This window comes from Zootoca vivipara, chromosome 2 (assembly GCF_965207765.1).
Source record: "Zootoca vivipara chromosome 2, rZooViv2.hap1.1, whole genome shotgun sequence".
NCBI classification, from domain to species: domain Eukaryota; kingdom Metazoa; phylum Chordata; class Lepidosauria; order Squamata; family Lacertidae; genus Zootoca; species Zootoca vivipara.
Window position 1 is genome coordinate 57,708,619 of NC_142584.1, and position 14,140 is coordinate 57,722,758.

At 41.9% G+C, this 14,140-nt stretch overlaps 1 protein-coding gene across 1 annotated transcript; it reads left to right on the forward strand.

Moving 5' to 3' along the window:
* Positions 1 to 291: 291 nt before the first annotated feature.
* On the forward strand, positions 292 to 6,688 carry WNT8A (Wnt family member 8A). The gene is made up of 6 exons (XM_035104958.2): positions 292 to 362; positions 480 to 513; positions 745 to 883; positions 2,505 to 2,630; positions 2,959 to 3,101; positions 6,119 to 6,688. The coding sequence occupies exons 1-6, from the start codon at positions 292 to 294 to the stop codon at positions 6,686 to 6,688; spliced, it is 1,083 nt and encodes a 360-aa protein (XP_034960849.1).
* Positions 6,689 to 14,140: the final 7,452 nt, after the last annotated feature.

The following is a 14,140-nucleotide window of genomic DNA, read 5'->3' on the forward strand; positions in this document are numbered from 1 at the left end:
TCCCGGCCTTTTGAAGTGCACCATCAGGCGGTTCCCTTTTGCTATCTCTTCAACCATTGGATCAGAAGCTCTTTTATCATTGGGCAGCAAATAGACGCCCTTCAGGAGCTCAGCTTATAAATAACTTGGGATTTTGGTTGCTGTAACTTTCTTTATTCTGGATTATCTCTCATTTGGCATAGAAAAAAAAGGATTTTAGCTGTGTGTCCTCCTCCCCGCTCTAATCTAGCAAAAGCCTATTTTGTCAGGGGGGGAAAGCTTTTGGATCTGCTAGTGGAATACAGAGTCACCATGAAGACGGGTACCTTTGCCATCCTTACTGTTATTGGAATTTACGGAGAGATCTTCAGGATATCAGCATGGTAGGAACTCAAGCCTCACTGCTACTAAGTGGTTCTCACCCACTTCAAAAAGGATGGCCTTAAAATTCTGTTCAATGAGGTGTTTTATTGTTGTTTTTCTCTCCTTCCCTCCTTCAGGTCCGTGAACAACTTTTTGATGTCAGGAACCCAGGTAATTCCCACCCACCCACCCCTTTTCAATATTGTGAGTTTGAATAGCTTTCAACATAGTCTGCTTGAATGAAGTAACCACATCTGCTGCTACAGAGCTACAATTCCTTGTGCAGAATGGAGGGGAACTGGATAGAAACCGGCTGTTTCAAGGATGTTTGGGGGGTGGGGTTGTTTTTGAGAGAGAGAGAAAATAAACACCTCACTTTGCCCCTTTTTTGGTCTGTTAAAGGCATATTTGAGATATTCGTCCAGTGTCGCTGCTGGTGCCCTACGTGGAATTGAAGAGTGTAAATACCAGTTTGCCTGGGAGCGTTGGAATTGTCCTGAGAGCACCCTGCAACTCTCCACTCACAATAAGCTGAGAAGTGGTAAGTGGATTTCAGCATGTCCTTTCCTATAGACAGGTCTGTGGGTTCTGTGGTGGGCAACTTCTAATAAGGAAATGTGGGCTTGGTGGCAATGTCACGCTTTGATCCTGGAATGTGTGAAGAAATGAACAGACGAAAATGCTCTTGGAACACATTCAGAGTTGTTGTTTTTAAAATGAATAAATTATCATTTATTGCGTCTCTTCCCACCCTTCTTCTAAGGCTGGGGCACAAAGTTCTCTTGCACTCCTTTTACCTTTCACAACAACAACCTTGTGAGGTAGGTTAGACTGAAAGTGAGCAACTGGCCAAAGGTCACCCAGTGAACTTCATGGCTGAGTGGAAATTTGAAGTAAAGTTTCTTCAGCTCTTGCCTCAGTCTAACCAGTATACCCACCAAGCTGGCTTTCATTTCCATCACCACTGAATAACAGGGAAAGTGCTTCCAGATCAGGGGGTACTTTTTTCCCAAGAGACCTCTCCCCCTCAAAAAATAACACATTGGTTTTACACAATAACATATGTATTTATTTTAAAGCTACAATCTCTTTTCCTATTTATTTTGTTTGAAAAAAATGTCAAACTATCTTACAAAATGCAAATGGAATCCATCTCCAGAATAAGAAGAGCTATAAACAAACAAAACAAAACAAAAACTGCTGTGTTTTTAGATTATTTCTGATATTTTATTATTTATTGTTACTTCATTTTATAATGTATGTCATTTTAGTTTTAACATACTGTTTTAAGGCCCATGTGTTTGCCATCCTGGTCTTCTTTAGGAGGAGGGGGTGAGATATGAATTCAATAATACATTAAATTGATGGGTGCAATTCTATGCCAGTCTACTCACAAGTACATCCCATTGAATTCAATGAGATGTAGTCCAAGATAAGAAGCTATAGGATTGAAGCTTCAACAGTAATACAAGAATATGTGAACTGCTGCAAGTACCACAGAGGTACCCTTAGTTTTTATAAGAAATAGGATATATAGTGTTCCAGCTCCAGCTTTCTGAAAAAAATTACCAGCTGAAGTGCCTAGTATTGTACTGTACTGTATCTTCATATTTAGGTGGCTACATTGTTGTTTAATACATTTTTGTTTAAGAATGGTTTTATTGTTTTTAGCCTGAGTCTGTATCTTTGGTATTTTATCGTATTGCACACTGCTTCTGTAGCTTTTAACTATAAAGCGGTATATAAACCTGCGAAATAAATAAATATTAGCAGCAGCTTTATTTTGCAAGAGCTTTTAGAACAGTACCTTCTCTGTACTTTCACCAAACAGCCATGCCAACTTTGTAAGATACGACTCTAAAGCAAGATAGTTTACCAACCTAATAGCTGGGATATAAAAGTTGTGATCATGGACTTTTTTTTTGTTTCCGTGTTAAAAGGATTGTATATATTCCATTATGCTCTGTTGCTAGTGATACACAGACCGTGTTTTAGTGCAGGAAAATAAAACCTGACCTAATGCTTAGTGCCAAGTATTATATATCCATGCTCATGTTGTAGTGGATTTATAAAAGGGATCTAGAGACCAGGAAAGAGTAGAAGAAGAAATGTGGTGGACAATTATTGCCCCCCCCCCTGATGCTGACTGGTTCTTCTTTCAGCTACCAGGGAGACGTCTTTTGTTCATGCCATTAGCTCAGCTGGCGTAGTGTACACTCTTACCAGGAACTGCAGCATGGGAGAATTTGAAAACTGTGGCTGCGATAACTCAAGAAAGGGACTTGCAGGTGAGACCTCATCTTGGTGGGCGTAATTCTGTAATGAGTTCATTATTGCTTTGCTTTTCACACTTCTAGGTGTCAGAATCTCCATCTCCACGCTTTGTGCTAGCTGTTTTTGGTTGCTAAGTCTGGCTTCCCAGTAGCATGAAAGATACAATGCAAACTAAATTATAATTAATATATATTTCTTAGCCCCTACTTTCATTCCAGTCCCAACCTGGCTACTACCCCTTTCCCTGTTTCTTCTGTGATACCTCCATGTGCTCAAACCCATTTCTGTTGGAAGATTCATACCAGAACAGTTTGCAAATGGTGTTATTTTTGTCCCCCCCAGGTGGAAAAGGATGGGTTTGGGGAGGCTGCGATGACAATGTAGAATTTGGTGAAAGAATCGCCAAAAAATTTGTGGATGCTTTGGAGACAGCGCATGATACCAGAGCTTCAATGAATTTGCACAATAATGAGGCAGGGAGACTGGTAAGTGAGAAAATATGTAGTCTTCATTTGAAAAATACTTCTTTTAGAATGTGTAAATGGCCAAAGAGAATAGTGACATCAGAATTGCCCCTTCAGGCTGTCCTTTTCTGAATAAGCTGACTGACTCACTGATTTCATGGACTGACTGGAAAAAAGGGTTGCTCAACACTGAATGTGGGCAGTGTCACCTTATCAGGCCCTCAGGGTGAATTCCTGATTAATTTTACCTACTTCTTATTTTCTGAAATAGAGATGAGGCACACCTAATTGTTTTAAGCAGGATGGAGAAACTATCACCTTCAGTGTGTTACTTTAGAAACTAAACAACAAAAAACCCTTACAATTGTATTCATTTGTATTCGGTTGCAACAAAACAAGGAAATAGCAGTAAAATATTTATTTCATAAAATTTATACACCGCTTGACTGGGGGGAAAAAAACCCTACCCTCAGAGCAGTTGACAAAAACTAGAAACAGTAAAATCAAGAAAAACGTATAACCCTACTTTAAAACATACCAAAGTTAAAATGCTAAAACAGGTGAAAACCACCTCGTTTTCTAAGCATCTGGATTGCTTTGTCTAAATAGGAATGTTTTTAGCAAGCACCAAAAAGTGTACAGGTCTCAATAGGCAGGGAGTTCCACACTGTAGGTGCTGCCACACTGAGCAGTCAAGTTCTTACAAATATGGAACGGGTATTATGTGGTGCCTGTGTTGTTGTTTAGTTGTGTCCGACTCTTCGTGACCCCATGGACCAGAGCACGCCAGGCACTCCTGTCTTCCACTGCCTCCCGCAGTTTGGTCAGACTCCTGTTGGTAGCTTTGAGAACACTGTCCAACCATCTCGTCCTCTGTCATCCCCTTCTCCTTGTGCCCTCCATCTTTCCCAACATCAGGGTCTTTCCCAGGGAATCTTCTCTTCTCATGAGGTGGCCAAAGTATTGGAGCCACTACTTCAGGATCTGTCCTTCAGAATGGATAGGTTTGATCTTCTTTCAGTCCATGGGACTCTCAAGAGTCTCCTCCAGCACCATAATTCAAAAGCATCAATTCTTCGGCGATCAGCCTTCTTTATGGTCCAGCTCTCACTTCCATACATCACTACTGGGAAAACCATAGCTTTAACTATGCGGATCTTTGTCGGCAAGGTGATGTCTCTGCTTTTTAAGATGCTGTCTAGGTTTCTCATTGCTTTTCTCCCACCTGTAGTAGTGCCAATTTGGCTGAAGCGGTTGAGTGGGCATAGTTATGGTAAGGTGATCTCATAGGTAAACTGGTTCCAAGTTGTTAAGACTTTTATGCAGCTTCCGGATTGAGCACGAGGGGAGCTCCACATAGAGTGCATTGCAGTAATGCAGTAGAGTGCATTGAAGTAACCAATGCATGAACTACTGTGGCAAGGCTTTCCTGCTCCAGGAATGGCCATAGCTGTCGAACCAGCTGCAGTTGGTAAAAGGCACTTCTAGCCATTGAGGCTACCTGAGCCTCCAGCGACAGAGCTGGATGCAGAAGCATCCTGAAACTGCTCCTTCAGGAGACAGGCAACCCCACCTAGGGTAGAAAACTGACCAATTTCTCAGACACAAAAACCAAAAATATATGCTTTGCTGCTATCCATATGGCTACCAGACCCGTACCGGTAATTGGCTGAGCAAAATTGTTGCCTGTTCTCTGTTAGGTGGATCAGTATTCTGTTCTAGGCTCTCTGGTCGTGGTTCAACCTAGTGGCCTTGGACAAGTCTCATCATGCCGCCTCCTCACTCTGCTTTAGAACAAGGGAATGTTTTTATACAAGGGTGATCAGTTCTGTTTGATTAGTGTGATGCAACTGAAATTTGAAAGAAGCAAATTTCTGGTTTAATCTCTGTTTATATATAACATGACTTTAAACAGTTTGTTCTGTTAAGCACGTTTTTGGGTGCAATGAAGATTAACCTCTTAGGCAAAGGACTAGCATCCTATACATTCCTGATATAAACTTGCCAGTCTTGAGTATCTTCTGGACTGAAAATTCAAGCTGCAATTCTATGCACACCTACCAGGGAGTAAGCCCCACTGAACACAGAGGAATGATTTTTGAGGAACATGCATTAGATTGGATGGCATGCTGCTTCCATCTAAAAGAACTCCACATAATTAGGAAATTTAGCTCCTGGAAAATAAATACTGAATGAGAGCTGATAATTTTTAAGATGCAGGGAAGCTTCTAATAGCATTATTCCAAATCTCGATCACCAAGGCCCGGTGTTGGCATGCATCATGGTGGGCCCAACATGGTTATCACCAGTCACCAGCTTCCTTTATTAAGAAATAAATATTAAAAGCTTTTAACGGCATGGTGCTAAACCCAGGGCTATATATGGAAGCACATTTTGCACAGGCAGCAGGTGCTATTAACTTAATTTACCCAGAATTACTTCTATATTGGGGTCTAGGGTCATTCTGGGTAAATTAAGCCCTGATAGGAAGGAAGACAGTTGTTGTTTATCATGCACTTTATACCTGCCTAAATTCCCTCTCCTACACAACTTTAAAAAGTGTGAGCAGTGCTTTTTTCTAGAAAAATAGGTGTCGGTACTCACTATGAAGTTGTTAAAGTAAGTGCTATACATTTTAATAACAAAAAAGAGAGGTGCCAGTATTGCGTACCCTTGAGTGCCCCCTGAAAACACTGGGTGTGGGGGGGGGGCCTGTTGCTCACAATAAGGTGCCCTTCAGATGTTATTTGACCCCCCCCATCAGCCACAGCCAGGAATGATGGGAGCTGGAGTCCAGGAACATCCGAAGGGCACCTGTTGGCTCCTCCTACTAAGGGCAAATGAAGATGGCCACTATTACAGTTGCCTTGCCTGGTGCTTCTCTTCCCTGTCTCTCACTGAATGTTATGGCCCACATCCTCTCTCTGCCCCTTGCAATTAACATCAGTGTGGAACGGGGTGGGTGGGCACAGAGGACAGATTTCTCAGGCTCATTCCAGACTTGGTGTTCTTAATTGTTCTCCTGTCTCTCACCCAAGGCTGTAAGAGCAACCATGAAGAAGGTCTGCAAATGTCACGGGGTTTCAGGGAGCTGCAGCATCCAAACCTGTTGGCACCAGCTTTCAGATTTTCGAGACACTGGAAATTACCTGAAGATCAAATACCGCCAGGCTCAGAAGCTGGAGACAGACAAGAAGAGAATGAGAGCAGCAAACAGTGCAGACAGTCGTGGAGTCACACTCGAGACCTTCAGCACCCTGCTGGTCGGTGAACTTGTCTACTTGGAGGACTCTTCTGACTACTGCGTCAAAAACATGACCTTGGGCCTACGCGGCACTGAAGGACGAGAGTGCCTGCAAGGTGGTACAAACCTATCCCAGTGGGAGAAGCGGAGCTGTAAAAGGCTCTGTGCAGAGTGTGGGCTGAAAACAGAGGCTAGGCAGACAGAAACAGTTACCAACTGCAACTGCAAGTTCATCTGGTGTTGCAAAGTGAAATGTGAACAGTGCAAAGAAGTAGTCACCAAACATTACTGCTCCAGACGAGACAGCTCTTCCTCCAATAACACTCGGAGAAGAAACAAAGGACGCAAATCAGCAGCTGTCTAACTACTACCTATGACTGCCTTCCTGCGAACTGTTAAAAGATCACCACATTTGAGACATATTTTTTTTACTTGGAGTATCCAAAAAAAGCTTTATATATTTGGATTATGCATACCCAAGTCCCTTTCCCCCCTTATTCTGGACACATCTTCAATTTGACCAATATTTGGAACCAAACTGGTACTCATTCAATGTATTTGTGCCGTACCCCCCTCGCAATAATATACTCCACTTCTACTTCAGGTGCCTATTTCCCTACTCTTACACAATTTAGAGCAATATTCTGCCCTATAAGGCACCCCAATATTATAGGGATCTGTGGTTCAGGCTGGAAACTGGGATTTTTTTAGTGTTTTTACTTTTCTCTGGTGTTTTAGGGGGACAGTCTGTTGGGATAAGATAGCCACATATCCCATACCTTCCAGGAATCCACACACACAAAATAATAAAACTAGGAACCCCCAGAACCAGCCCCCCGCAAGGTTGAGGGCATGTGAGGGCTCTGGCAGGGACCTAGAGCCCTCCCTCCACCTTCCCAAAGCCCAGTGAGAGCCAAAGCCTGAGAGCCCTCACACTGCCTTCCGAAAGCTGGGGATCACAGCTTTGCACAGGTGGGGTGAGCGGAATATATAAATTGAGAGTGGGTTTCTGCTGCTCTCCATTTATTTATGTATTTATTTACTCCCCTCCCTCCCCAAACAAAGCTGCGATCGTGTAAGTTAAATAAGCGTAAGATGCAAGTTACCTGTATGCTCCTTGTATACTTCCAGTGTTTTCCAGTTTACTTCTAAAGCTTCATAATTAGCTGTAAGTGCACTTGTAGTCACTTTATTGTCTCTTTCTGGTTGAAAAGCCTTCCTTTTTAGAAGTACCAAATGCAAAGGTATGAACTCCAGATTTCAATATTGTCAAAGCTAAATTTGTAAAACAAATTTTCCCAGGTCAAAGTCAGGGAAAATCATCTGCCATTATTATGGAAATGCCTGATGGTTTTCTTGTGTGCAGCCTGGTTCCCATTAATATTTTCTCATGTGGTTGCAGTAGTATAGTTGCTTGTGTGTATGGAAATCTTGTGTGTATGGAAATCACAAACAGTGTGAACTGTTGCACAGTGATTTTCACACCCACCACATGATGAGATCATGATGGAATTAAGTTATGTGGGATCTAAAGCTATAGGGACTTAATGGCCATTGTGTTTTCAACAAGGTAGGTTTTTGCATGTGCAAGTTATTGCATGTGTACGATGTATGTATCTCACCCCTTCAGGCAACCCAGTTGCATGCAAATTCCACCAAAATAACACTTGATGGGAAAATATGGGTTGTTTGAATCCTATGTTTATTCTTGAATGTATCTAATGAAATTCACAGGAAAGTGTTAAAGAGGCAGCTTCTTTGTAATGCTGCATGTGCATGGATTGTAAATATATACATTTTTTAAAAATGTGAAACATATGCACTTTTTGATGTGAAGAATTTAGTGTCGCTAGTTCTCCCTGAGGTGGGGGGTGGAAATACATGCCTGGGCTAAACCACTTCACACTGCATGTGGTGTTGAGGCTCACATGGCAGAATATCTCTTCATACCCAAAAAATTAATTTCATACAGAAAACAATCTCATAGACTTCATTCAAAATACTAGTTTTCTGTATGCAAGCTATGTTTCTGTATGGAGAAGAGGAGCTCCTACCCAGGGTCTGAAGTGGTATGACAAAGATCCAGTTTTACCACCTCACTTTAAAAAAAGCCATATCCCCCCCCCCCCCCCCGGTTAGCATACACCTACTTTCCCCAACCACCACAAGGGTGGCTTTGTGGACAATATTATGCTTTACCTTCAATGCATTTTAAGTGTACTTTTCACAAAGTCATTGCAGTGGATAACCAAGCAACTTTTAATTCTCTGTTTCTGGACGAAATGATGTGCTTTGGTGTCCTTTGCCACCTAAAATCACAATAAATTCAACAGCTATCAATTTGGTGCTCTTTGGTAGCTGATCAACGTGTCCTGTTTTGAAGTGCTTGTTATAAGACAAGTGAAGCTGATGCTTATTTTGCATATTATTTTGCAATAAACCATTTTTTTAAAAAAATAAAATGAATGTTTTCTTTTTGATTTTGCTTTTTTTTTTTTAAAAAAAAGCTGCTTAAAGCTTACTTTTAAAGTCTGTGTGTGTGCCATTTGGAGATAGGTATATACCTATGCACACACAATAATGCTACCTTAAAAAGAAGAAGCGGGGGTGAAGAGGGTTGCTATGGCTTGGATAGCAGCCCACAAAATTAAGCTAGACAGTGACTCTCAACAGTCCCTTTTTCTTTAGTATATAAATTGGGCAGAATACAATACTAGATTGCAAACATTGGCCCAGTAAAAGTAAATTTCCCTTGTCGCTTTAATTTGTCTATTGTCTAATGTTCTTCAAACAATGCCGGCTCCAATTGTGTTTGATGTGGTAAATATCAGGGCTTGTTGCAAAATTCTTTATTCTAGGTAACAAGATTAACCCTTTGAACTGGAGAGTATAAGTGAAAACTTGGAGGCAGTTGTGAATGTATCTGTCGGCTCCCTGCTGTTTGCTCCTATAAACAACCTGAAGACATGCATGCCTGGGAGGGGAAGAGGAGACACTGGCTTCAGCCAAATTGGCTTCTTGATTAAATGTGTATTCCAGATCTCTTCCTGGATTCAGCTGATTATTTCCCCCCACAAGGTTTATTAGCCATTTGCCGTGTTACATTTGCTATGTTAGATATTTAGTAGATGACCTGTGTCAAAGAGCAGCTAACTTGGCTAGTTCTCAATTTCTACTTTTCCCCTTAGGATGCCAGATATTTTAAAGTAGGTCTGACCACATGGCTCCAAAGGATGATAACCAATGGGTGCCTTCTGCTATTGACTCCAGTATATTATATATTTCTAAAATTTTAATCCAGTGCAAGGTTGTCACGTGGCTATTGGTTACCAGATGCTGGAAACCAGGCTCAGATTCTGCTGGAGGGCTTCCCAAAGGCATCTGGTTGGCCACCGTAAGGATAGGATGCTGGACGAGATGGGCCTTTGGCCTGATCCAGCAGGCTCTTCTTCTTTTCTGACTGCTGAACAGGCTTTTCAACAATTTTGAGTCCAGCATTCTGTTGTCATTTCCATCAACAATCAACCCTGGTACACGCAAATGGTTACAAATGTTGCCATGGCTAATGCTTAAAGCTTCAGAGACTCTATGATAAAAAGTATGCTGCTTGCAAGTTCCAAATGGCTACATGTCATAATTGAACTATATCCTGAGAGGGATACAACCTGAGCCTGGAACCACATTGATCAAGTGGAGACAGGAGGGCCTGTTGTAGGAAGTGGGAACAGGAATAGGCCCAGCATTACAACTACTCTCCTGGGTTTGAATGGGAATATGTGTGTGTTACGCAACTGCGTTTCCTCTGGTGGTTATTATCCCAAGGTAATTTTAAAGACCAACAGATGGATAATTATCATAGAATATAGTTTAGGTTACATTACTCTGCAAGGTAAAACCAATGGTGAAACCTCTGTGAGCAGAGATGGGCATACAGCACATTAAAGGTTTATATTAATATCAGGGAAAGTGATTGCAGGACTATTTCCTCAGAATATCTGTGATATTTGCAAGTGATCATAGGGGACCATTGCCACTATTTGCTTAAGAAGGGCAGGCAGGCTGAATGTACCGTAGCTGCTGCCTCTTCTCTTATATCCCTAGCCATCTATATGGACCATTGGTTGGGGAAAACAGAAGTACACCTGATTAACAATCCACAATTTAACTAAAGAAACACCAGAAGATTAATTTCTGCTGTCAGCAAGGCATCCTGTTATATTCATTCTAGGTTTGTTCCTTGGTGCCAATGACACACTAATGATGGGTTGTTGCGTTGTTGTTTTTACCCATCTTAGAATAGAGACAGAAGAATGTATTTATTTTTACACCATTCATTTCCTGCATTTCCACATGGGGTTAGCAATTGTATGAAGTGAATATTATGGCTCCCAATGCAAAGGCTCTCCATCACTCAAGCTGACACCTCCTCTCTTGAGAAGAATAAGTGACCTTTTCATATGCAGCTTAACTAGCCGGTCACACCACAACTAAATTGGGAAAAGCCATGGGTCACATCAATTCCTGGAGGCCTTAAAAACAAAAGTGAGAGACTCTTTTCAACTTGCAAAAAAACCCAACTCCCTTAACATTACAAAGTTAGAGGGTTCTAATTGCCATTTCTGATAGCCTTTTTTCCAGCATGAGCAGAGGCAGGTGCACAACACAAAATGGTGTGCAGGATTTTCAAAGCAGTCCAATAAAAGTTTGATGATGCCCAGAATTAAACTCAAATGAGGATGTGGGTGAGGGCTGACCAGATAGCTGAACTTAAAAGAAAGTGATATAAGAGTCCCTTTCAGAGGCATTTGAAAATATGCAGTGAAAACAGATGATGGAGGAATGGGATTTGGGTGCATTAGTTCCAGCTTCTGAGTCAACTTCAGAGGTGGCCCTACATAGAATGCATTGCAGTAAGCCAATCTGAAGGTTACCAGCATGTGGATAGTAGTGGTCAGGCTATCCCAGTCCAAGAAATGGCCATAGCTGTCATATAAGCCAAAGCACTCCTAGCCACTGAGGGCACCTGGACTTTTAGTGAGAGAGATTGATCCAGGAGCACAAAACAGGTAATTAACCACTTAATGGGGCTTGGGAACCATCCCACTCCCAGTAGGCTTCTGTCCTGTCAGGATTCAGATTCAATTTGTTGGTTCTAATCTAATCTACCAATGAATCCAAGCACCAGACCAGAGTTTGCACTGCCCCTTCCAGATCACTCTTTAAAGATAAACAGAGCTAGGTATCATCAACAAAATGAAGACACGTTGCCCCAAGTCTCCCAATAACCACTCCTAATGATTCTATATAGATGATAAATAGCACTGGGGACAGGATAGTACCCATTGGCTCCCCCAGCACAACTGCCTGGGGTCCGAACTATAATCACCCAGTGTTATTCTCTGAAATTGACTATGGACTGGAACCAATACAAAACAGTGGCTTGAGCAAGTTCAGGAGGATACCTTTGTCAAGGATATCAAAAGGTGCTGAGAGATCAAGAGGGTCACAGTCCCCCTGTCCTTCTCATAAAAGTCATCCATCAGAGCAAGGAAGGTCAATTCCATGTCGCTCCCTCCCCAAACAGCTACTCCCAAGCACATGTTGTAAGAAATAAGTTCTTAGTTCTTTCTTACTTTCCATAGGTGTGTCTAGAAGGCAGAGGGACAGGGTAATGTGAGTAAATGGGTGAACATGTCTTGCATGTTACTGGACAGTCTTAGGCATAGGTAGGCAAACAAAGGCCCGGGGGCTGGATCCGGCCCAATTGCCTTCTAAATCCGGCTCCCGGACAGTCCGGGAATGCATATATTTTATTTAAAATGCATCTCTGGGTTATTTGTGGGGCATAGGAATTGGTTCATTATTATTTTTTTCAAAATATAGTCCGGCCCCCCACAAGGTCTGAGGGACAGTGGACCAGCCCCCTGCTGAAAAAGTCTTAGGCTTTGAACCAAACTTGCATCAAGTAAGCTCTGCTTCTATGCATCACCAGATAAAATACAGGAGTTTTTCTACGGTTCTTTCAAGATTCTTCCCTGCTTAATTCAACAACATAAAGCACTTGAAATTTGCACCGCCGGCAAATGAATATGGGCCCATTTACAATGGACATAATACTCCAGGCCAGCGATATTTGAATCCGGATTTCAAACATGACAAAGTTTGGAAGGAACAAATCAGATTCGAGGTAAATCTACCCTACTATCTTTTAAATGGGGTCACGAAGAGTCGGACACGACTAAACAACAACAACAACAACATCTTTTAAATGTGCAGCCATCAGCTGATGGGGTGTATGCTACCTTTCAGTGTACTTAATCAGGAGCAAGAAAGAGACCAAGAGAGATACTGTAGCTTTATCTCATTATATCACCAGAGAACAATCACAAATCACTGTATAATTCCTTCTCTGACAGTTGGAAGCACTAAATTGTGCCTCTGTTATCCAGAACTCCCTAAACTTACAAATACAGGCCAGAAACTTTAAAGACAAAAGATAGTGTAAATCATTCTAGAGGAGGTCTACAAAAAGCTTAAGACTTCCTGGCCTGTAATAGTAATAATAATAATAAAGGGTCACTTAACAATGAGGAATCTAGTTTACAGCATCCTTCTGGGAGAGATTACCAAAGATAAGGGTGGTGGTGGTTATGGAATTTCCCTCAACTTTGGCAGCACTGACAGAGATTAAAATCAGGCGTTAAAATGTTTTTAAAATACAGCAATAATCCAGAGAGAGCAGGGATAGATTCAGAAACTGCAAAGTACTCCACCTGTTGATGTTGAGAGCTCTCTAATTTTCATCTCCCCTTTCCTCCCGGAGAATCCTCTATAATCCTCTTTTAAGGGATAGCTCTCACTGAGGCAGACCGTTGTATCTGGATGGGCCGTACCACTTCAGACCCACTGCCTGTGGGAAGCTCCCACGTTCAAATTAGGAAAATCACCCTCCCCCTTGCAAAGAGAAATATCAAGAAGGGCTCTGTTGTGTTGTGGGTTTCTTAATAGTAGCCATTCAGTGACAACATCTTCACAATAACAGCTCTTTATTTAAGGCAACAAGACAAGACTGACTCTGAGGACAGGAAAGCTACATTTATAGGGACAGGGGACTAGCTAGAAAGGGATCCATTTTGGAGGGAACAATATCAGGCAATCACAGTGCTGCCTTTTGGAGGAAACCAATAAGACAGAGGATCCAAATACAGCAGCTTAAATTAACCAATAGTAGCTGTACCTTCTGGAAGCAAAAGGCAGTTACTTTACCCTAATGCAAATACAGACAATAGTAATACAGATATAAAATCCTTTGACTCAATACACAACAGGCTCTAGGTTGGATGAGTGCCTCACATGCTAGTTTTCTATCTAAAGCTTTATTCTGCATGAAGTACATTCTGGACACAGGCTTACCCCCTCAGTGAAAACTAGGCCTTGCCAGCCTTAAAGAGTGCTGAAAGCCCAGGTTTTTCTGTTCCTCATTTTTTTTAAAGACAATAGCCCTGTTCGGAGAACACACAGAGGCGCAATTTTGATTGTGGTGGCCCCTTCTATAAACCCAGCAACCACATGTTTATGCGTTAACCATGTGTTAACTTCTGCAGTGAGCAAATAGTCCAGTATTTATAACTGTTCTTCTAAGCCAAGGTTCCTCAACCTCGGCCCTCCAGATGTTTTGAGACTACAATTCTCATCATCCCTGACCACTGGTCCTGCCAGCTAGGGATCATGGGAGTTGTAGACCAAAAACATCTGGAGGGCCGAGGTTGAGGAAGCCTGTTCTAAGCTGTTACTGAGTCCCGTTTTCTTGGCAGTC

What these genes read in the sequence shown, in the direction of transcription:
- WNT8A (XM_035104958.2), top strand. Translation starts at nt 292, where the DNA reads ATGAAGACGGGTACCTTTGCCATCCTTACTGTTATTGGAATTTACGGA. An exon ending in ATCTTCAGGATATCAGCATG is followed by an intron (nt 363 to 479) that starts GTAGGAACTCAA and finishes TCCCTCCTTCAG; the next exon opens with GTCCGTGAACAACTTTTTGA. An exon ending in ATAATGAGGCAGGGAGACTG is followed by an intron (nt 3,102 to 6,118) that starts GTAAGTGAGAAA and finishes CTCTCACCCAAG; the next exon opens with GCTGTAAGAGCAACCATGAA.